The sequence below is a fragment of the Hydra vulgaris genome, chromosome 12, assembly GCF_038396675.1.
Source record: "Hydra vulgaris chromosome 12, alternate assembly HydraT2T_AEP".
NCBI lineage: Eukaryota > Metazoa > Cnidaria > Hydrozoa > Anthoathecata > Hydridae > Hydra > Hydra vulgaris.
The window spans coordinates 81,002,386-81,027,458 of NC_088931.1; the positions used below are offsets into that span (position 1 = coordinate 81,002,386).

The 25,073-nt window shown below is 27.9% G+C and overlaps 1 protein-coding gene across 2 annotated transcripts in view; it reads left to right on the forward strand.

Annotated features, from left to right (window-relative positions):
• The first annotated feature begins 2,154 nt into the window (after nucleotides 1–2,154).
• Nucleotides 2,155–25,073, forward strand: part of LOC100197810 (interferon-stimulated gene 20 kDa protein) — a 28,661-nt gene continuing 5,742 nt past the window's right edge. The window contains exons 1-5 of one of the 2 annotated variants that reach the window (XM_065814628.1): nucleotides 2,155–2,317; nucleotides 5,997–6,203; nucleotides 14,324–14,415; nucleotides 22,640–22,813; nucleotides 22,895–22,946. In XM_065814628.1, coding sequence (XP_065670700.1) covers nucleotides 2,263–2,317; nucleotides 5,997–6,203; nucleotides 14,324–14,415; nucleotides 22,640–22,813; nucleotides 22,895–22,946 — 580 coding nt within the window. In that variant the 5' untranslated portion in view covers nucleotides 2,155–2,262. Of the gene's footprint in view, nucleotides 2,318–3,898; nucleotides 4,511–5,996; nucleotides 6,204–14,323; nucleotides 14,416–22,639; nucleotides 22,814–22,894; nucleotides 22,947–25,073 lie in introns of those variants that run through there. The other variant, XM_065814629.1, reaches the window with a different exon arrangement.

The following is a 25,073-nucleotide window of genomic DNA, read 5'->3' on the forward strand; positions in this document are numbered from 1 at the left end:
ATTGTACCATCTCCAAGTAGAAAGCAAATGAACTGTGGAATACTCTACATGCCAAGCGGCCAGTAAAGAAACAATCCATCCTTCTAAAAGACAAAAACTTTCTACTAGGTCATCCAACTCATCAACTTACTATCCTAGTTTTAGTGATTCTGACTGAGGCTGAACAATGAATATGAAAATGAAGAAGAAGGAGATGAGACTACTCCTACACCAAGCAGAAAAATTATAAAAGCAAAATAGCTGTCAACTTGGTGACCTACACAAGAGTATCAATAATCAAAGCTGCTAACATATGCAAGCAATTGGCTCGTGAAGGTATTGACATCCCAACTCCATGTCAATCAGCTGTTTACAAGTCAGCAATCAAAGAGGCAATCAAGCTGAAAAAAGAAATGATTGAAAAGTTGCATATGGAAAGTTGGTCCTTACACTTTGATGGCAAGTATATCAGCAATTAAGTGGTTGTCCTTAAAAATGAAAGAAGAGAAATCAAATTGGATGTCCTGGGCTTGGTAGATGGCAGGGGAAAAACCCTTGCTCAAGGAATTTATAAAGTCCTCAATGAATTTCACCTATGGAATTCAATACAGATGATTGTTGCAGATACCACCAGCGTTAACACTGGAAAAAAGAATGGTGTTGTTGTAATATTGCAACGAATGTTCACAGAGAGACGCATCAACAAATCTCAGTTGATCAGTTGTCAACACCATGTATTAGATAGAACCCTCCTTTTGGTAATGGATGAAGAACTTGGAAGTAAAACACAATTGTCGAACATCGAATATCCATTTGTATCTCAACTGTTGAAGGAGTACGAACAACTGAAAACACAGTTTGATAACGGAATAGAAGTAATTCTCGAAACATCAGACTGGAAAGATGATATGAAATTTTTATTTCGTCTCACTCGAGTGTTCCAATTTTATGAAAAAGGGAACATTTTCCATTGATTAGGTTTTAGAAATTATCCAACATCAGCAATGCGAGGTGGAATTCCAGTGCTATACTGGCGATTCTGGCCTTTATTTTAATTCCTTCAACAAGGACAGTTCTGCAGAGAGTATTTCAATTTATATCGTATGGCTGGGTTTACAGACCAACTGTATAACAAAAACAATTTTAAGAAATTGGCTAAAGTACTGAATCCATACAAAAAGACTTTAAGCTCTTTGAAAAATCATTGGAAGCAAGAGCTATCTATACTACAGATCACCAGAAGTAATCAATGTGCAGAGCACGCAATCAAAGTAATGAAGGAAATGTATTTATCATGCAAAAATAAAGACAAATTGCACCTTCTATTCCTTCTATGCAACAAGCAAGAGCAAGAGCTAGGTCAACGGTCTGAGTCATTTTTGGATTGAAAATTTATTGTATTACATGACTATGACATTCTAAATACATTTTGAATACATAGTAGTACTTATGTCAAAACCGATTTTTCAATGGTGGGGCGAACTTTTTTCAAAAGATATGCAAACAATAGTTTATTTTGTGCTTTTTAGGTAAAAGTTCATCAAACTACAGTAAAGGAGCATGGGGTTGAAAAAAAGTCATGACCCGTATATATACTACATCAAGACACAACCAGCAAAATAAAACGTTGTTAACAATAAAAGATCTATAGAAAATATAAAATTAAAAAAACCTGACTACATCATCCATTAAGATAATAAAATTTTTCAGTTTGTATTTGAAAATAGGAAAAGTAAAATGCATGTCGAAAGTTTATGGTGCACTTTCTTTAAAAAGCAATCAATGTAAACAAGTCAGAGTGTTTTTTGCAATTAAGTGATACTTATAACATATCTTTGACTTTGAAGATAACTTTCTTTACATAAAATAGTTCCTGATTGATTAAATGGTTTCTGAAAAAAGGTCATTGATTTTAAAATAGCCTCAACTTTTATTGTGGTTTCCCAGCATTTACCCTTGGTGACGAATGGAAAAGACGCCATTGAATGTTTAGTCTTATTTTGATAAAAATGGCAATTTTTGAACAAGAGCCTTCAATTACACATTTTTGCATTTAAGTTGGCCAATTTTTACTTTAGTTTGTCATTTTTTCATTTTAATTTCGCGAATAACTAAATTTTTTGAAAAGAGTAAATCACGCAACTATTTTTTTTCGGTACCGTTGATAAGGGTTATGCTTTTCAAGCTTGGAAATGGCAACAGATCGGCCTTTTGGCTGGTCAAGAAGAACTCGTGTTCTAGTCTTAGCCCTCGTGGCTAAATATCGATGAAGAAAATAAGAAGATGACGAAAAAAAATACCACATTTTCCGAAGAAACATGCTTATTTTCTAAATCTGGTAGGTAAATAAATTTTGTATAAATTTGCAAACATGTTCTGCATTTACTTTTTTTTTTATATCCAAAATGTATTTATTTTCATAAATCTTGTGCTTTGTTACGTTAATTAACATGGTTTAGATACAGTGCTGTATTTAATACATTAAATGTTTTAATTTTCCGTTTAAAAAGTATAAAATCATATCAATGTTTTCATGCAAAATAATTGATTAAACTCTTAAAATGGTTAGCAATTAACTATTTAAAATCACTAATATTTGATGTTTTTTACTTTTTTTTATATTGTTAAACACCTAAACATAAAAATCACTACTTCATGTAAACTGAACCAAAAAATCAAGGAAAAAGAAAAAAAAAACAGCAAATATTGCGGTAAACTGTAGTACACATCAGGATATATAGTTGCGCTATCATGTATAACATCAAAATAACGTTATTTTGTTGTTAGGTTAGGTAGTCACTGGATATTCTTGTGTAATTAATATGCTATAACATTCCTATTTCATACCATAGTGATATGGTATATCTTGAAACTCTTCAATATTTCTTATAGCTGAGGTTGCTATGAATTAACATAAGGGTTTTGAATGCAATACTTTGTTTAACTGATAACCCATTTGACTTGTTTAACATATCAATACTAAGTGTAAACCAATCACATCTGAGAATAGCCGCATTGCATTCAACTATTCTTGTTGGTACACTGGAATTTTTTATGATTTTTAAATTGAGATGGACCTACTATAGCACAACAAAATAAGTTTATTAAAGTGGCAGAATATTGGAAAATCTTGGAACTGAAATAATAAAGAGTATAACCCAACATTTGGTGTCTAAATTTAAAAATGTTGTAGCACATTTTTAAAAAATATATTAGTATGTGGTATTTGTATATATTTTTGCTAAAAAATATTTTGATTGAGAAGTGCAATTTCATTTTTTGGTTAGACATTGAGCTGAGTGTTGTTTGCAATAAAGCTACTTCATTGCAATTAATTTTCAGCTATTTCTACTTCAAGCCTGCACAATGTATATTCAAAAAACAAGCAATTTTTTTGTTGATCAATTGGATAAAAATATTCCTAATTAAACTTGTGTAATGGAAACTATATCAGGAAATATTCTTTGATTTCAAAACTGGTAAAACCTACAACATATATACAACTAAACATGGTTATAAATTTCTAGAGCTTACTTGGACAAAAGACCTACAACAAAAAAATGTCAAGAATTTTCTATATATCATTATGTTATTATAGGGTTAACAGTGAAGTTTTAATGCTTTATTTGTGAGTTTAGAGGTGTACCTCAAGATTGTGAGTTGGTGACATCAAAAACAGAGACAAGTGTAGAGCTTTAAAGAATCTCAAAACTTGTCTTAATTTGAAAAAGTATTTTCTATTCTGTTCCTTACTAGTAATTGTTTAAAATTAGAATGATTAGGTATGTTATATATAGATTCCTTATATAAAGAATGTCGGAAAATAAATTAGTTACTACATTTAAATATATGTGTTAATTATTAAATTGTTGCTTTGCAAGTCGATCTTATTGATTGTTAAATTTACTTTTATTTTTAGATAATATTAATCCAAGTGAAGTAGTTTCATTGGATTGTGAAATGGTCGGCATTTCAAACAACCAAGATGCCTTAGGACGTTGCAGTATCGTAGATTACTTTGGAAATGTTTTATATGACAAATATGTAAAGCCGGAAAGTACTATTACTGATTATAGAACTAAGTGGAGTGGAATAAAACCTCATCACATGCACCAAGCAATATCTTTTAAAAAAGCTCGTAGTGAAATATATAATATCATTAAAAATAAAGTAATTGTTGGGCATTCTCTTCATTTTGATTTTAAAGTTCTTAAGTTGAACCGTAACAATTTCAAGATGAGAGATATTTCTACATCTACACTTTTACGACAGTTAGCAAATTTTCCTTCGAATCAAATTGTTTCATTAAAACGTCTTGCGCATGTCATTTTAGGAAGAGATATTCAATCTGGAAGTCATTGCTCAATTGAAGATTCTATAGCAACGATGGATTTGTACAAAATAGTTGAAAATGACTGGGGAAACGATGTTAAAAGTTCAACATTAAAGTATCTTGACGACTTTTTCTGGCCTTGTTGGTTGCAATAATATTTTGTACTAAAATTGGTCAATATATAGTTTACATATATAACCATTCTTTGCAATTTTTTACCACATTAACTCTCCTTTCACTCTCAAGTGACTTTAGATAAAATATAATGAAACTGATAAAGATCTAGAATGCCAATAAAAAATGTCAGTGAAATTATTACAAAATAAAATGTTTCTAGGCATTTAAACTATTTAATACCCAGAAAAAGTAAGAAACTAATTAAAATCTGTATAACAACTTTATAAATACAAAAATATTAATTTAGTATATACAATACCAACCAATGCGAGTTGCTGTGTAATTTTAAAAGATATTCTAAATAATGCTACTTGTTATTCAATCTCTTATAATTTAGGCTCAAGTTTAAAATATAAAAAGCTGCAAATATCATTACTAAAGTCTATATAATTAACTATAATCGCCTCATTAGATGTTTGAAAGAAAAGCATTCATAACTTTCAATTTGAAATTAGCAATTTCAGAGAACTTTTATGTAAAAAATATCTATGTAAAAATCTGGACCCCAGCTCTTCGTTGCTATATGATTGATTAAAGTCGAAATTATATTTTAAAAAGGTCTAGTCCTAAATCATTGTGATATTTTTTAAGATTTTATTCCCAATTCTATATATATTTAAATATGCCGCTGTTAATTTTCTTCCAGTTTTACTCTTAAAACGCCTACGGGTGTTGCCTTTTTAATATATGCGCTATAATAATAATTGCAAGATATGGTAATTTAAGAGGAATATTTCCTGATTTTATTACTTAATGGAAAAGTATATATTTGCCTTTATCCGCATTCAGTGAAACTTTATTCCTTCCAAATTAATTTTAGATAACTGTTCCTTAACTACTTTTAAAAGCGTTATAATATCTTTGTGGGAAATAAAAAGATTGGAATAATCACCAATCAAAAGAAATAAAAGCGGTCCAAAATGCCCTGAAGAACACCTCAAATTATGCTGTGGAACTGTATTATTTTAATCATATATGATCGGGTACAATGTAGTGTACAAATTGCTTTCTATTCGTCCGAAATAAAATTTGAACAGTTTTATATAAATACTTGTTACAATAATTACAGCAAGAAAAAAAATAAAAATTTGTAAGCAAAGTTACCCCGCTATTCAAAGTTGCGATATTAAAGATTAACCCCGGTTTACTGCACTTTACGGTACACATAGTATGCTGTAAAATAACAGTTTGTTACTACCGCGTCCAGGATTTTGGTCGTAATACAAAAAAATAATTTAAATGAATTAAAAACATGCATGTACTTATTCAATCAATATATTTTCAATTTAATAACTGCATATGAATACAATAGTGAGGAACAATTGCAAACAGTTAAAAACTAATGAGGCATAAGGGCCTTCTCATGTACTCACTATGGTATAGATTATGTAATAAAATCATCAACTAAATGATCTATAAATTAAATGATTTATAATTTCTATTAAATTATTAATAATGCATGTTACTATTGGAGTAGTATATATTTGTAACTGTATAAATTTCATAGGCAATAATACCCATGTCATTAACTATACTCAAGTGAAAATGGCAGATGGTTTAAATTCTAGAGATACCTTTGCTTACGCCATAAAAAAAGCATTCAATTATTGGTCTGTTTTGCAAATATCAAGAGAGCATGGTTTTGGCGGAAGAAATTCATTTGAAAAAGAGGAATGGTTGTATGACTCAGTATTGCAAATATTTACTGAAAATGGTAATATTTTTATTTTAAATTAAATTGTATATATATATATATATATATATATATATATATATATATATATATATATATGTATATATATATATATAGTATATATATATATATATATATATATATATATATATATATATATATATATATATATATATATATATATATATAATACGCTCCCTCGGAATTAGGGCCGACCTAGAAGTGTTTTAGGTTGACAAAAAAATGCCAACCTTTCTTCCATGCTTTATGGTAAAACCTTTGTATCAAATTATTTTTTGCCAATCTGATGCTGACCTCTTACAGGTTGCCACATTAAGCTTACATTAAGGTTGCCAAAATATTGACAACCTCATTTTTCCTAATTCTGAGGGGGGTGTATATATATATATATACACACACACACACATACAAACACACACACACACATACACACACACACATGCACGCACGCATGCACACACAATCTAAGGTCATCAAATTATCCACCAAACACTTGACCACTACCCAAATTATATATTTTTTATATATTAATTCAAATATAATATTGTTCACAAGAAAACTTAAAGTAAAACAAAAATTAATGAAATACAAAACAATGATAATAGTATAATAAAAGAGAAATCAAAGAAAAATGTAAAACAACTTTTCTAGAGCTAAATAAAATAATTTCAAAAATCGAACAAGTAAATCCTATTAAACATCTATCAATTGATAAAGTTTCTTTGCAGGAAAAATAAATGAAATTATTAAAAAGTTTCATGAATCTAGTACTTTATTTATTGAGATGGAAACACTAGAAGACCATAAAGGATCACCTATTATTGCAGGAATAGATTCACTGACGTCACATTTATGCCAATTTTTACACAATTTTATCACTAATTGTACAAAAAAAATAGGCTTATATAAAAGATGGGATTTTTTAAAAAAAATTAAAATAAAAAATGGTTGTAGAAAGTATTATACTTACATGTGATATTAATGCAGAATTAAATGAATCAATCTGCTTTACATTAGACTATGGCATCAAACTTATTGAAAAAGAAAATATCTTTAATATAATTAATTTTCTAAATATATCTAAAAAATATAAAACAAACTTTTTAAGAAAACAGACAAATGGTGATATTTCCGGTTGCAAAACTGGAAAATCAACTGACAGGTTCAACAACCATGTTATGGAAACTTTTTTCTAGCATTTTGTTTTTCTGAAAGTGTAAAGAATTTATTATCTTATGAAAATTATTTACACAAACAAAATACCTGTAATAAACACTTCCTATTTAAAGAGACACAATACAATAGTAACTCTTAATAACATAAACTTAATTTCCTCTTTACCAAAAATTTTTAGTTGAAATTTTTTTGTATAATAACACTAGTGATGAAACTATGAAAGGCCATTAGTGCTAAATTTTTAATAAAAAAAATTTAAAATTGAATAAATTATTTTAAGAAGTAGTCCTACTAACTTAAATAGGTCAAAACATGCATAGAGTGTACATGCATTGACTGACTTAAAGAGGGAGAACATGCAAATAGTGTCACTACAGTTGAGTGAGAGTTTTTTTTTAGACAGGTAATCTATCAATTAAAAAGTTTTTTTTTTAGGTTTTTAAACTATTTCTGGTCTTCTATATTAACATATAATATATATATATATATATATATATATATATATATATATATATATATATATATATATATACATTTTTGCTTGTTGGCAATTTAGAGTTAACTGAATTTTATGTTAACTGTTTTTAAATAAATGAACAAAAGTAAAAACTCTAGTCTAAATGAACTTTTGATCATTAGCTCACTATTCTTTTAATCATTAAGTTTACTGTAATTATCTTTTTATTTAAAATGTGCTTTAAGGCTCTGTGAAAATTATTAACGTTTAGTAAAAGTTAAAGGAATAGAACTGCTAATATTTAAATTGAAATGAAAGTTAAAAATAATAGTAAATAAGCTTATTAAAAGCCTATGTTTCAAAATAAGTATCTATTATTTACTTTTAATAAGTATCTATTTACTTTTCAACATGCACATTATTGCCCATAACCTAGAAACAATTGTGTGTCTGGGCTTATGTCCGATGCATAAAGTGCCTTTATGCACTAACACAATACTACATATAAAATACACAATACAACATACACATATAAAAGCTGTGACATTGATTTTGTAATCTTAGATATTCTTAGACTGCATATAAAATTAGTAGCTTATTAGGTAAAAATGAAGAGAAAGACTTTTAGTCTAATTTCCTTACTCTTTGATATCATGACTATAAATTTGTAACATTTTTTCCAATCCCTTCACTATTCCACCCCTCCCCATTTATTTGATTATCATTTTAAAATTTAGATTACAACTTATACCAAGTTATAAGAGTTATTTGACTAGTCAACACAATGCACAAATTGATTATAAACAATCAGTATAAACATTAAATCATTTATATAAATATGCTTTAAAATCAATTTTTGCCAAATAATTGTAAAAGCTTAAAACAAATAATCTTATGATAATTTTATTATGTTGTTTAATTATGTTATTTTTGTTATTGTACAAATGTAATATTTTAGTTTTTTCTTGAACTGTTAGTTTATAGCATCTACCAGTTGATGATTGATTTTTTAAAGATGAAATTTTGCATAAAACGTGTGTTATTGGAACCCAGCAAATATCTTATTTATGCACCCAATTAAAAGTGTTTAAGGAAATGCATTGCTTCATGAACTTTGATAAGGATATCTTGATTTTTTTCAGATATTTCTACAATACTGTCTATAAACCATTTTGCATCATAAACATATGCTATATTAATTTCTAGTGAAAGAAAAGCCTATGTTGCATTGTAGAAACATTTACATGAGTATGCATATTGTCTTATCTGTAAAGTAGTTAATGATTGTGGTATAAAACAATGGTGGTTTCTTGCTCCTGGAGTTGTTGAACAAGTAGCATAGCATTCTTCTAGTTTAAACTTTATGCAATTTAATACAATTGCATCATTTGAAATGTATTGAAAATGTGTTCCTTTGATATTTTTTGTAGACTAATCATACATATTCTCAAGTGAACTGATAGGATTTGTTAGTGATTGTAAACATCACTAAAACTTTTTCAATGTGATGTAGTAAAAAATGCCATTCTGCAGATAGCTCCTAATCTTGTTCATGATGACATAAGTTAGATATGTTTTTGTAATTTTTGTATTGTGAATCTGCACCATCGCTAAAAAGAAATGCAATGGTTAAAGTAATGACATCAACTCTTATAAATGTTTTATTATTTCATAAATGAAACAATGAACTGAGTTTGCATTGATGTTGCAAATTATCTGAGACGATCAGGGGTCAAAATAAGTGTCAGACATCGACACCCCCTGGACTGATTTAAGGACCTGATTTATAGGGGCAACCAACCATTGTTCATTTTTACTAAAAAAATGAACAATGGTTTATTACCCTCCTCTAGCAGGTCTTAATAATGATCTGAGGGGCGGCAATATCCAACACTTATTTTGACCCCTGGATGGTACAAATACTTTTACATTTTATCTTATTTTGTTCCATATAGTAAATAAAAAAAAGATGCAATGTTGCTTGCAATGGAAACCTTGTACTGCATCTTGAATTAAAAACCATAATTACCAAAGTCTAGTAGTACTAAAATATGATTACTTGGTATGGTTATTTTTTGATGCTGTAAATATGTTGCTTGATTTTTTGCTATTAGTGATGGTCTCTTAATTGGTTTATGTTGGTGTATGGACAGTTATCTCAACTGTGCAGCATGCACATCTCAATTTATCAAGTCACATACAAATTATGTCAAGAAGTCTTTATAGTCTGAAATATCTGGTATTTTTAGTGCCGAAAGTTTTGCATTCTGGCGGGACTCACACATAGTATGTGTTTGTAAGTATGATACTGAATGGAGACCTGAAGTACTTTGAATAGGAATACACCACTTTGGTCTAAGTTCACAAAATATAGAAAATCCAATCTTCACATCAAAGGAAATTTTATGAACTCTAAATAAAGTTCTCTTATATTAACTAATAGTCGTTTTTATATTAACTAAAAGTTGTTTTTAAAAATGTTGTCTTTTACCATTAACTTGAATTGAGACATACTTTTTCATTTACGTTGTAAGTACGCAAATTCTCGGTCTTTTTCTGTTAGTTCCTCATTTAATTTTCTTGATTTTGGTAAATTTTATGTCATGACAATCTTTATTTAATGCTTTTCCAATACAAAGTTAGATCTAACAATGCACTTGCCATTTTTATTTTTAATTACTATCTAAAAATATATATTTAAATACAAGTTTCAAAATATAAACTTAAATGGTTTAATATAAACATAATATAAACTAATTATTTTTGTAATATTCGTCAACAAAGCAAATTATAGAAGCATATCATAAATCAAAAATCTATTTTAAACACTTTTTCAAAATTTAAATGATTTTATGAAATTGTAATTTAGTGCATTTTCCAAATTACATCCTGATTATTTATCAAACCTTGTTTTTCAAAACTCTAGTTTTTTTCAACTGGTCAACCATGACCCCCAAGGTTTTATTATGGTAGTGTGCTTGTTTTTTTTTGTTTTTTTTTGTTTTGTTTTAAATGAAAGTTATTCTAGTCCATAAAGTTAATTTTTGTGGTTTTTTAAAAAATAATAAAATTTATTTAGTTTCCTCAATTAAATATATATATATATATATATATATATATATATATATATATATATATATATATATATATATATATATATATATATATATATATATATATATATATATAGTATTTGTTATTTTTAGCTGTTTTTATAATGGTTTTTTGTAACTTGGTAATGAGGGTATTGATATTCTCTTGAAATATGTTAAAATTTAGCAGACATATTGGCATATGCCTTCTAAATTTTTAGCTGACATATTGGCGACATCTGCCTTCTAAATTTTTAGCAGACATATTGGCGACATCTGCTTTCTAAATTTTTAGCAGACATATTGGCGACATTCTAAATTTTTAGGATTTTACTAGTTTTTATATATATTAAAGAACTTATGAAAATTAAGAAAAGCTAAAAGTTATAGTGTCAAACTCATTATGGTTCTTGTGTTATTCAGGTTTCAATTTTGCTGATTTATGCAGATAGCATTTTTTGCACAATAATTATTCATCATCAAATAGCAATATTTAATGAATAGAGTGATATATACCTGAAATTTGGTATATTTTCCATCTTTTTAGATTAACATCCTTTTATTTAAAGCTTATTTAAATGCTGACTCAGCATAAGAGAAAGTCATATAATATCACATATCCAAACAAATGAAGTTAATAAAAATCTTTTTTTATAAACTAAATAAAATTCATGTTCTTTCCAAAAAACATTAATTTTTGTTTTTTAATCTCCTATAAATAGTAATTTAGTTTTTATGCGAAGTTGGCTGTCACAAGCAGACAACATTGAAGACAATAAGAAGACAACAAGACGACAAGGTCTTTAAGCCCAAAATATATTTTCAAGTGATGAAGAATATGAGTTATTATGGAAAGCTGCTTTATTTGATTATGGAAAATTGTATACAACTGTTAGCTGTTACCATAGGAATTCTTTTGAGTTGTATTTCAGCAGGTTTCAGAAATGATAAAAAGAAAAAGGTTTCAGAAATGCTGTAACCTCTTTTAAAAAAAAAGGTAATAGGAAGTAAAATGTAGAATTTATTTTAAACCAGACTAATTTAAAAGAGTAATATTTTAATTGATTCAAATCCAAATATTTTTAAGAAATAGTAACAAAGAAATGTTTTGTTTTTTTAAGAAAACAATATAAATCTTTTAATAATTTTTTAAAAAGTATAAACTGATAATTATTCTTCATATATTCTTAACAATGATGCTTACTCGTTAAACTTTAGAAGTTTCTTTTTTTTTTTATAGGAATTGTAAAGATACCGCTATCAATGGTAATGATTTAAAAAATATGAGACGTTTTTGCTGTACAAGTGTGGAAGTTATGCAGTTATGTAGTTATGTAGTTATTGTAAAAAGTTATGTAGTTATTGTAAAAAGGTACAAGGTGTAAATAAAGAGGAAATAAAATCCTAAGATTAAAGCTCTAGTTTAAACAAGAACCCATCTTGTAATAAAAGTCTTGAAATGTGTCACCTATTAGGCTTAAATCAGTGCCAAATCATTGACAATAACTTGATGCAAAAAGAAAATTTGATCAAGTTACTAAAGAAGCAACAAACAAAATAACTAAAACCTATAAATTCTATGAGTTCATTTACACCATTTTGTATACCATTAACCTCTTCAATTGATAAACAAAAAAATGAAAATCTATAAAATTTTTGAATGAAATGTGACAAATCATACTCAGCTTAGATACAGATATTTGCAATAACTTTATGAGAAATCACGAAGAATCATTATGAGGCATTGAAAAAATTTTACAACTTAAAATAAGATAGATGTTTTATGATTTTTTTTAATATTCCAAAAACAAATATTGTTATAAGAAAAAATATTTTAAAAATCACCACAATTCAAAAAAAAAAAGCAAAATCTACCGCATACATTAATACATTAATTTCTCATGTTCTTTGAGTTCTTAAGTAAAAATTTTATTGAATTTGAGAAAATTAAATGTTGCACTGAAGTAATTTAACTATTAAAACCTCTTTTTGTGGGTTATAACTCTTTTTTTGTATAATTTTAATAATACTTAATTGCAATATTGACACCCTCAATATTGACCACCCTCTAGGGTGGTCCTAAGATTAATAGAATTTTTTATTGAAATGCTTCCACCCTTTTACAATGTTCTTTTGGGCAACAATAGAACCAACAAAAAATATTTCTTTTTTTCAGACAATAATTTGAGGTCACCCAGCTCATATTTTGATCATGCAAAACAAAATTTGAGCAGTGTTTATTTCAAAAGAGTAATGATTGAACTGACAAACCGATAGTTGTACAATAGCATGTTGTAGTTGTTTGATGTTTAAATTCATAACACTAATACATGTATTGTTACAGTAAATTCATAACACTGATACATGTATTGTTACAGAAAATTCACAACACTTATACATGTATTGTTACAGAAAATATTTACTGTTTAGTGTTTAATTATTAGACATTAGGCTGTTTCAGCAGTTTAGATCTGGGTAGCAGTGGTGGTGATTGGCTATAACTTTGAGCAGGAGTTAGAACTGGTCCTCATTGTATCAGCATTGTTATTAGTGCCAAGGAGCTTGTTGAGATTGTTATGCCTTGCCTGTCATCATCTCTGTCTCCCTATGTTTCAGGGTCCAAACATAAGAAATCATGACCAATGTGAGAAAGATCACAAGTGCATGAAATTACAAAGTATTCCAAGTTATGATGGCAAGCTTTGCTCTAAAAATGATTTGCCTTGGACTGCTTGCTTGACTTCTAAGCATCAACCAAATGTCCTAATATTTTTACACAAGCATCCTATCATATAAACAATTCTAGGGGGTGGGAGCTTACATTTGGTGGGAGTTAACATTTCAACTTTTCATTTGTAAGGACCACCCTAACACACTTATTATAAAGTTATGATATATAAAAAACCATTATAAAAACAACTTAAAATGAAGAAATTATGCAATAGAACGTAGTTATAAAGAAAGTATTTACATCATTTTATAATGAAGCAGTAAATATTCAAAAGAATTAATGTGACCACGGAGTTCCAGAAACCTTGCTTACAAAATAACTAAGTAAATTAAGTTTTTTTGGAATTTCGCTCTAAAATGTTCAGCAAAGTTGTTTTTTTAAATTAACCTTCCAAAGATTCCAGAGGTTTCCACTACAGTTGAGGGATTTTTTTTTTTTTTTTTTTTTTTTTTTGAATTTTATTTTTAATTCTTTCAACCCTAAACTCTGAAACATGTTGTTAAACATGGCTGCTGTGTCAAACATAGATACTGTGTGAAGATTTTAATTGGATAATTCATTCCAGTAAATCAATAATTACTTATTTTAAAAAAAAAATTTGGTATAAATTATTGAAAATATTTTAATTTTTATTTTCTTTATGGATGTTGTTTTTTCTTTATAGATGTTGTTTTTCCTGACGAATTAGAAGATTTTATCAGTGAAGCTATATTTAATGAGTTTGACACTGTTGTTGAAGATGGAACATTAAATGTGGTATGCATATTTCATAGTTTTGACTTTTTTTAGTGGTAGATTAAATCTTGTATGTATAACTTTGGTTTTTGTAACAGTAATATTCAAATAACAGACAATACCTACAAACAAGTTATAATTTCAATGCAATGAATGTTTATAAGTAGCAATTAATGCAGTTAGATTTAAATAAATAAATTATATAAAATTGATTTTGTTCAAATATTTAAATATATGTTCAAGTGCTCATGTTATTTTTAAAACAAAAAGTTGTCCTGGTTGTTTTGTTTAATCCTTTGGCAGGACATATATGTCCCAGTTTACTTAAGTCCCTTTTGACCCATTTGAAGTTTGGAAGCACAAAAATTTCTATCAGAACATGTTTGTTTGGTAATATCTAATACCAACATTTAGCAGCAATTATAGCACTTTAATGGCTTAAATACTAATTTTTATTAAAGGTAAACTGTTGATGGGCATGTTAGGCTTAAGAAAATTTTATTATTTTTTATAAGACTATCACATTATCTTTAAACTTATACTTATATTTATTTATTTATTTTTAAACTTTTTTTTTGTATTCTTTAACAGTAGTATGATCAAATTATATTGAATTTCTAGGTTGTTTATTTTCACTGTTTTGTTGTGGGAAATATATGTCCCTTTAGTTTTTATGGACCTCTGTTTTGTATTTAATATATTTGGTTATAATTATTTGATGTTTGATTTAAAGAAAACAAACCTGTTTATGTCATTTCAAACTATCACAGAACAAGTACATTAGAAATACATCAAGAGAAAGAACAAGGATGTAAAGCATGCCACTCATTTGTGGAATGAAAGCAGTAGAAGGTTATGGGAGGTGCTGATAAAGCTGATACGCTTTGTTTGCTATGACATTTTTAAGAATGAATGAAAAAAAAGAATTTATAAGAAGACATATTTAAGAAAATCCAAAAAGAGGTTACATTGCATTTTGTTCGTAATGATTTTCGTGTTGATCAAACAATATGTAGTTCTTATGTTATTCACAAAAAAATAACCAATCAAATTAATAACCAATCAAAGTATGAGGCTTATTAACTTTCAAAGATTAGTTGCAGAATCCTTGGTTACAAAAGGATTGGCAAGCCTATGTTATCTCCTACAACAGACTTTCCACTAAAAAAAGAAGAAAGACCAATTATTTTGTAGTGTCCTCAATTCATAAAGAAAATCTTAAAATTCATTGGCCAGAGCATAATTTAAAACGAGCTAGGTGCAAACTCTGTTCAAAAAAAAAAAAATGCATTTAGCTCCTAACTTCTGAGATAAAATATGGGGTTTGGTAATTCGAAAATAATGGATCTCATCATAAATTCCACCACTAAAACTGTAAATTGTATCTCTAATATCTTCCTTGATATTAGGTATACAATTGAAGATACAATATTGATGATAGGCCTCACACCTTTTACAATTTGCTTACTTGAAATACTTTTTCGCTCTTATCTTTATAAGTTGTCCACACACATAGCAAAATGTATCTTATAGATGAAAACAACCTCTTTATGTCATTTGAATGAAATAATTGCTCTTCAAATACCATTTGTTATTCCCTTCAAATATCATTTGTTATTCACCAATATCACTAACTAAATATTGGTTCTTGCCACCTGTACTATTGGTTCTTGTGTACTTTTACACTTGTATGACTGTATGACATACTTTTAGATAGTTCAAATGTTCTTGAAAGTTATGGAAAACTATTGGATTTTCGGGACATTTCTAACAGTTCAGGAATATTCTAGAATAATGCTCAGTATTTAATATGAATCAAGAACTTTTCAAAAACACTCTAATTTCAAATTATAGTTGTCCTGGTCGCAGAAGTTTTTCTGGAACAGTAGCTATTTTTAATTTGTTTTTTTCAAAACAGATTAAGAAAATACTCTTTCAACCTGACGTCAAAATAAAAATAAATATTTATTAAATAGTGTTATAGTAAGGTGACTCATGCTATTTTTTTATTTTATTGTATGTATTCTAAAAGCATTCTTCTGGATTGTATGTATTCTAAAAGCATTTAAATGTAATTTTACTAAAATAAGCTTAGATTAAAAAATCTGAAATGTTTAAGCTGCTGGAATTTGTGATTTAGGATTTACTAATGTTTTGATAAAAACAATAGTAAGTTTTTGATAAACTCCCATGCAACAACATCAAAAATTTAGGGGTTAGTGATATTGTGGTTTGTTACTGGGGGAGGGGTGTTCGATTTTGTGGCGCAACATTTCTCAATAAATTTCAAATCTAAAAAAAACTTTTTTGATTAAAAGAGTGCCTAGACAAATATAAACCCTTAGTTGTTGTATATACACTCCACTGTGACCATTCCAATTTTGCCTAACTTGAAATTTAATTTTTTAATTTACCTGAGTTTTATTGAAATTTACTTTTTAAACGAATTTCGATTATATATAAGTCATTAAATTAATATAGACTTCATTTTGTCTATGGCTATATTAGTCAATGATATAGTCGTAGCCGCAGTCTACAGCTATATCATCAATGAAAAAATGATAATATAATAATTATTAAACAACAATAATAGTTAATATGCATAAAACATATACTTAAAAAAATATGGTAAGTTTAAAACACCCTACGCTGCTTTTTAAACCAACATATTATTAGTTGAAGTAATAGTAATGCCCACAACACTGTGCCAACTTATTGCTTATTATTATTAAGTTATTAAAATTATGTTTTTACCAAAAAGTATCTTCAGAGGTTATAGAAAAGCAAATTATAATATTGAATAATGATAATTAAAATTTATATTTATTGAAATGTAATCATTAGTTAACTAAAAAATATCTAAGAAAATTTAAATTATTATCATATTTAATACCACATAAAAAAAATTTAGTGGGGGGTGTGGTTACAAATTTTAGTAAAGTTTGTTATTTAAGGTCAGTAAAGCATGAAATTTTGTTACTAAAGGGGAGGGTAGAGGGGTTCAAAATTGTCAAAAGTGACATGATGTAATTTATGGATGATCCCCTAAAAATTGTTGTGAGTTTCCGCAAAAAGATTTCTTATAAGATTAGTAAATTTTATTAAGTTTAAGAATAGTAAATTTTATTAAATTTTTTACAAAAATAGTAATAATTTTTAAAGCCATCCCATTTTTCATGAGAATAAACTTACTGCTTCTGTTACTTGACAGGCCAATTTGGAACATAAACTTAAATACTTTCTGTTTTAATTGTCAAATCACAAGTAGAATATAGGCTTATAGGTTATTCAGCCAATAAATACTGTTGCATCATCGATAAATGTTGTTGCATCATCAATAAGTATTGTTGCATCAAATTTCTCAAGTTATTCTAGCTCTTGGATTTCTATCACGACTTGAAAGCTTTTCGTCACCAGGGTCTCTGATTTTCACAGTTAAGCAATACTTTCTTTTCTCTACCTTATCTTAGCAAAGCAAGACCTGATGGGCTCAGAAAAAGCATACCATGCTGAAAGTTGAGCTTTTGACACAACAGTCTCTACTACTTCATTTGATTAATGTGTCAGAAGGCTAAACTGGGAAAAAAATTTTTTTGGTCCTTCAGTAAACTTGTGTTCAACTTTAAGCTGTGTAAACTCCTACAATGAATTCAGTTATTAACTTGAGGTCAATCTGGAATAACTAACTAGGGTATGTTATGTTAGTCATTCCAGATTGACCTCTAGAATAACTAACATAACATACCTATTTTTATATATTTTTATATGTTAAAAAAATGTATTTTTATATGTTTTATATCTCTGGGTATTTTTATAAGTATAAAATAGTCTCTGCCACTTCTAATAGCAGAGAATATTTTGTACCCATAAAACTGATCAGAGGATAATCTTTGATTACTTCATCCTTTAAAGTGATAAAAGGATTGCCTACATCAATATTTGTAAAGCATGGAATAATTTCCAGAGCAATTAATAGTTTGCTGTTGTATGAAGTGCACAAACCAATCAGTTCAACTTTCTTCCCAATTTCATTTTCAGCAATTAGTAGAATCACAACCTATCATTTAAAGCTTTTATTAGTGTTCGGCACAAATTCAAATAGTTTGATCAAATATGCGTCAAATGTTTGAAATGGCCAAATTCAAATCTTCCTATTTTGAATTTAGATCAAATTCAAATCTTTCCAAGATTTGATGTATATTTGAACGTTATTTAACTTATTTCATTTATTAATTTTAGTTATCTGAATCTATAAATTTTATTCATATTGCAGCATTTGTTACTATTTCTCACACATTACAGCTTCTTTTATTCTTTTTAATCCAACCAAGACTTCAAGCACTGGCAAGCTTGAATGGTATCTGCAGAGAGAAGATTTCTTTTATCAGTAATAAGATTTTTTCCTAATGAGAAGAGCCTTTCTGATGATACAGATGTAGCATGAATGGCCAGGTAATCTCTGGCCATTCTGGATAGGTTTGGATATTTGTCAGATCGAGATTTCCACCAAAGTAATATGTTGCTATTATTGCCGCCATCTATCTTACTTGTATCATTACAATAGTTTTCAAACTCATTACATGGGTTTGATGAAACACGCGATTTGAACGGGGTATATTTTGAAACGTTTTGAATGCTTGTAGCAGTTGTACCATTGCTTGGGGCATAATTGATTTGATATTCACAATTGACTGTGTCCATAATCTTTGTATACGACTCGCTGTTTGCGCCCTTATCATTTTTGTAATATTCAATACCAAATCTTGGGTCCAGGACAGTGCAGATAGTAAAGCAGTCACTAGTCAAATTATAATATTTTGAAATTTTTGCGAGCGCTGCAACTGTAGAGTGGTGTAGATTATCTTCAGGGTTGGTTTTTGTGGTCATCCATTCAGTAATGTGATCCAAAAGAATATTGAAGAGAGGAACCACCAAAGACAATGTGGAATATGAATCACCACTAATGAGCTGGGTAAATTCCTTGAATGGTTCAAGATACAAAACAATTGTTTCAAACCTGTTCCAAACATCTGCTGAAATTGATAGACAACAGTCTGGATTGTTTGCAGTTGAGTCAAAATCGCAAAAATACGCAATGAAACCAACTTTTAATTCCATTGCTCGTTTAAGCATATCAGCTGTTGAGTTCCATCTTGTAGGGACATCAAGTATTGGTTTTAAGGTGCAATTTGATTGCTGGAAACCTTTGAACCTAGAATATGATTGAGGACTGGATCGGATTTTTTTAATTCCTGTTCTAAGTTTTACAAGATCATCTTTCAAAACATCCAAACCTGCTTGCGCGCCCAAATTCAGCACATGAGCAAAACACCGGATATGCTCAAAGGTGGTTTTAATTTCGTACTTGGAATTTAAAATATCCATAAATGAATTATTATTCCTTTGCTTGTAAGACCGAATTCAATCAAAACTGACAAGAATGCATTAGATAAATTTAAACCTGAATGGGAATCAGGCAAGGATTTGAAATCAAGAGTTTTGGCATGTAGGTTCCAGTCTTTGTCAATGTAATGAGCCGTTATGCCCATAAAAGCAATGTTGTTGGGTGATGTCCAGCAGTCAGTGGTGAATGAAACCTTTGAGTCAAGATTCAAAAAAAGGGTCTTTAGCAATTGTTTTTTGGTGTTGTAAGTGTCCATTATCTGGCGTTTTAATTGGCGCGCACTCATGATTGACAAATTTGGTTTCAGTAGAGTGAGTAGTTTACGAAAGTGGCTGGACTCTACCTCATTAAATGATTGATCATTCTTGACAATCCAGCTAACTAAGTATTCATTGAATAGATCTGGAGAATAAACGATTGGTGTCATTATCATGTCATCTAAACGTCGTTGCTTTGGTTCTCTGTCCCCAAGTAATTTGCTTTTGTGTTGAGAATTTAAATGGTTCATTAGATTTGTTGTCCCACCTTTATTGTAAGCATACTTGTTCTTGTGCTTTGGACAATGCTGGCATATGGCCTTGGTTTTGTCATGCTCATCAACTGTGAAATGATCCTATACAATTGATTGTGAACGTTTGGTGGTTTTTGTAACAGAAAAAGATTCGGGTTCTGGATTATCCGACATAATTAGGAATGTAATATATATTTCTGAAATAGATACATTTCAAGGTTGTTTACAAATAGTAAATATACTAATATTAAGTAAACACCTAATGAAAATGATTAAAATAATAATGGTTTAAATAATAAAAATAATATTAATAATAATGATAACAATAATAATAATTATATATAAGTCACTTGTCTTTATAAATACAATAGCTACATAAACAAAGTTAGACAGTTACAAACAGTTAAAACTGATAAAACGTAAAAGTAAACATATAGTAAACATATGACATATAGCAACTATTATAATGAAAAATAATTAATGAAAATAAGAATAACGAATATTAAAATAAATTTGAATTTGAATACACGACGGAAAATACAAACAATAGACAAACATACAAGACAATATACAAAAACGCACAGAAAATTAATAAAATTAAAAAAAAAAATTCTTTGCTTTCAAGCAAGCCATTATTATATTTTTTTATTATTTTCTTTTTTCGAATGATTGTTTCTTTCAATGAATGTTTTTCGATTCGTTATTGTTTTACTTTTTCCATTTTTATTGTGGTTAAATTGTATTTGCAATTTTTTCTTTTGATTTTTACATATATTTTTTTCTACGTTTTTTCTTTTAATCTTGTACTTTGTTTACATTTCTTTTCTTTTTTTCTTTCTCTATGCTCTTTACTTTCTCTTTAATATTAACAAACTTTAATAAAAAACTCTTTTTTTTTTTTTTTTTTTTACGTTATTGAAAGGCGACCGCCATTCCGAAACCACTGCAAAGACCCCGGAATAAAGTGATATATATGTTTGCGGGCCTGTAAAATTTGGCGTTTTTTTTTCAAACGCAAAAATTGAGAACAAAGTAAATATTTGAAAATCAAATCCAAATCCTCCAGATATTTGTCAAATCAAATTCAAATCTATCCCCTCAAAGAACAGTTCAAATTCAAATCTTTAAAGGTTTGACGTATATTTGATTTTGCCGAACACTAGCTTTTATTGAAACCATTCAAAAATTATTCATATGTACTGTGAACAATTATTTCAGCTTGATTCATATGTTTTTAAACTCTTTTAGGTGAAAAAATTTCCTACCACTGGACATTTGAAATGTTCTTTTTTTATTGTAGCAGGATAATATTTTGATAAACCTTAAACTAATAATTGAACTTATTCTCTACCTTAATGAACTTATTCTCTACCTTAATAAACTTGTTCTTTATCGTTAAAAAAACTAAATCAATAATGCTAATTCTGACTTGAGCATCAAACTGTATAGAAAGAGACACAATAACTTTTTCTTAACTTTATTGTAATTAATAATTAACTTGGTAGAATCTTTTTTAGTTATTTAATTTTGTAAATAATTTTCATTATAACTCTTATCCTTAAAACTTGCTTTTTCCCCTGGCAATCAGATTGACTGCATTATATATAAGTATATCTTTTTCAAGTCTTGAAAAAGACTTTTTGTTCTTGATGATATTGCCATATTTAAATAGCAAATTTTATAATTAGCTAACCTTGGGTTTAAATATTGTAAACATTAACCCCCCCCCCTCCCCAAAAAAAATAAGTAAATAAATAAAATAAAATTTAAACACTTCCCAGTAGCTTAACATAAATTTTTTAATTTTAATTTTGAAATAGTTATACAAATGTTTACCATGTACCAGGTTTTTGTAAAAACCTTTTTTACAAAAGTATGCAACACCCTAGTGTACTATAATCATGAATTTTATTATATGAAATATAATCATAGTGTAATAGTTGAAGTTATTCGTGCACATGTAACTTCTTTGTTTGCATTTTAAAAATGGTTTTGGATCCTAGTTATGCAACATAAATAATATTTATTTTTTGCTGTGATGCCAGTTTGTCATACCATTTTATTCGCATGATATCTGATGATTATATGATGAATTTAAACTTGTTAAGTTAACAGATAATGCTAACTTATTGGTTTAGGAAGTTTTAATACATAGAACTTGTAAAAGTACAACTTACCTAATTTGTATTACAATTTTACATTGTATTGAAATTTTTTTTTAAAATAAGAAAATGAAGGTGTTAAGGAGGATCACATCTCTCCTATATCTTTTACCTCTCTTAAACAATTGTGTCAATTTTATGATATGTGTATTAATCTTTTTTATATAGCTCTGCAAACAATTATGTGGATTTTATGATATGTGTGTTAACCAGCAGTATCAACAAGTTCATGAAGAGCTAAATAAACTAGGATCTCTGGCAAGAAGGGCACCAGCAGTGATAGCAGTTTGCAATGAAAGTGATGAAAGCGAAGAAGAAATAAACAGTCAGATTTTTGAAGGGGTATTGTTTATTTATATTTAATTATTAATGTGATAGTTTATCTCAGTTTTCTATTAGTTATATAAAAACATTTATTTGCAGATTCCAAATGGGAATGAATTAATTAGCGAAAACAATACACAACAAGAACAAGGTAAATTTGCGTCAGTGTCTAGAATTGTCTTAATTAGCTTTTTTTTTCTTTCTAGCTACTTGCCACTTGTTGTTTATAAGCAACTAAAGTTGATTTGAACAATTATTAGGCAATTTCAGTGTTGTTTAAATCTCAGCTGACCTGGATTCAAACAATCATTTAGCAGTACTTCAATACTGTACACATGCATACATAAGCAACACAAAAATTTTGTTAGAGATAATAGTAATAGTAAAACAAATATTCATTTAATACTTATCTCTTAACACTACTTTTGTACTTCACACTACACACACTTTTAATACGGTATGTTGTACTTAATACTTGTTGTATTTAAAAGTTGGTGTTTACTAATTTACAGGTGGCTTAAGTACCACAAGTTATAAAAATAATAAGCAACTTTATGATGATATAGTTGCTGACAAAATTGACATTGTATCTTGTCAAAAGAGGAAAAAAACACAAAAAATTTCTTACTAGCAAAAAAAGAGATTTATGATATTGAATCAGTTTAGCATTGAAAAAAAAAATGCTTGGTAAATTTTGCAGGCTTAAAAAACTATGAATATTAGTTAATAAAAAATTTAAGTAGTTTTAATTTTTTATATTTATTGAAGCGTGATTATTTTTGTAGCTTTTTTAAGTTTAAAGTTTTGACTTGAACTGTATCATACTACTGTCCTTAATGACAAACCAAGAAATAGCTTTGGATCTTTTCATTTTTTTTTTTTTTTTTTTTTTTTTTTTTTTTTTTTTTTTTTTTTTTTATAGACATTTCACATAATATTTAATTTGATCACTATGAGTTTTGGTGGAGGGAGGGGGGATCAAATTATAAAATATGATTTGAAATGCTTATGAGATTTTATCAATTTTTAGAATTACCAAGAGTCAATATTTTAGTTCTTTTCTTTTACTTATCTAGTTTTTGTTATTAGTTTATCTATTTATTAACACCTTTTTACTTATCTAGTAATGTTTTTGTTATTAGTTTATCTATTTATTAACACATTTTTACTTATCTAGTAATGTTTTTGTTATTAGTTTATCTATTTATTAACACATTTTTACTTATCTAGTAATTTTTTTGTTATTAGTTTATCTATTTATTAATGCATTTTATAAATCTAAATATTTATCAAGATTATGTAATAATTCTCATAAGAATTATCTTATGAGAATTATTCTTTTGAAACAGTTCAAATAAGTTAAAACAAAAAAGTGTTAACTCACCACAAACACACACACACACACACACACACACACACACACACACACACACCACCTTTACTTGCGTTGGAAATGCATAGACTTTTTTATATACCACTAATTCGATAAATGAAAATTGAAATAATGTATGCCAGTAAAATACTGATAAATTTAAACTTGTTAAGTTAACAGATAATGTTAACTTATTAGCTAAGGAAGTTTTAACACATAGAACACGTAAAAGTACAACTTACCTTATTTTGGATTACAATATTACATTAAATTGAAATTTTTATTTAAAATATAGAAAGGAAGGTGTTAAGGAGGATCACATCTCTCCTACAAGTTCTATCACCTCTCATTTCTACTACCATCTCTTCCTATCTCCAGAAATAAGACACAAATCTACAGAAATAGTGGTGTAGTACAGGGGCGGATCCAGTATTTTTTGGTCTTTGAAATAGCTGACTTCCAGACATGAAGCAAACTCAGATTGACTTTATATAGTCATAATTTTTGAACAATGAAGTATTATACTATGGAATTTAAAATTTATCAATGAATATAAATCTAGTTGAGAATAGTACAAAAAAATATTTTATCAACTTGTTGGTCTCGTGTTTGGGGCAGGAGGGGGGCAAAAGTTTTGGACCTTTTTTGTTTCCAGGCTCCAATCATCGCAATTTTATGCAAAGCTTCCTTATTTTACATAAGTATAAACATATAAATATTTGCAGTCTGCTCCATGTTTGGAAGTTAGCTTTCTCAAAGACCAAAAAATGCTAGATCCGCCCCTGTTTTAGTACTATTTTTGTTAAATAGCATTTTTTTTTTTTTTAATAACTTTTTAAAGTTATTAAAAAAAAATAATAATAATAATAAAATTATCATAATAGTCTTTTACAGAAAAAAACAAGT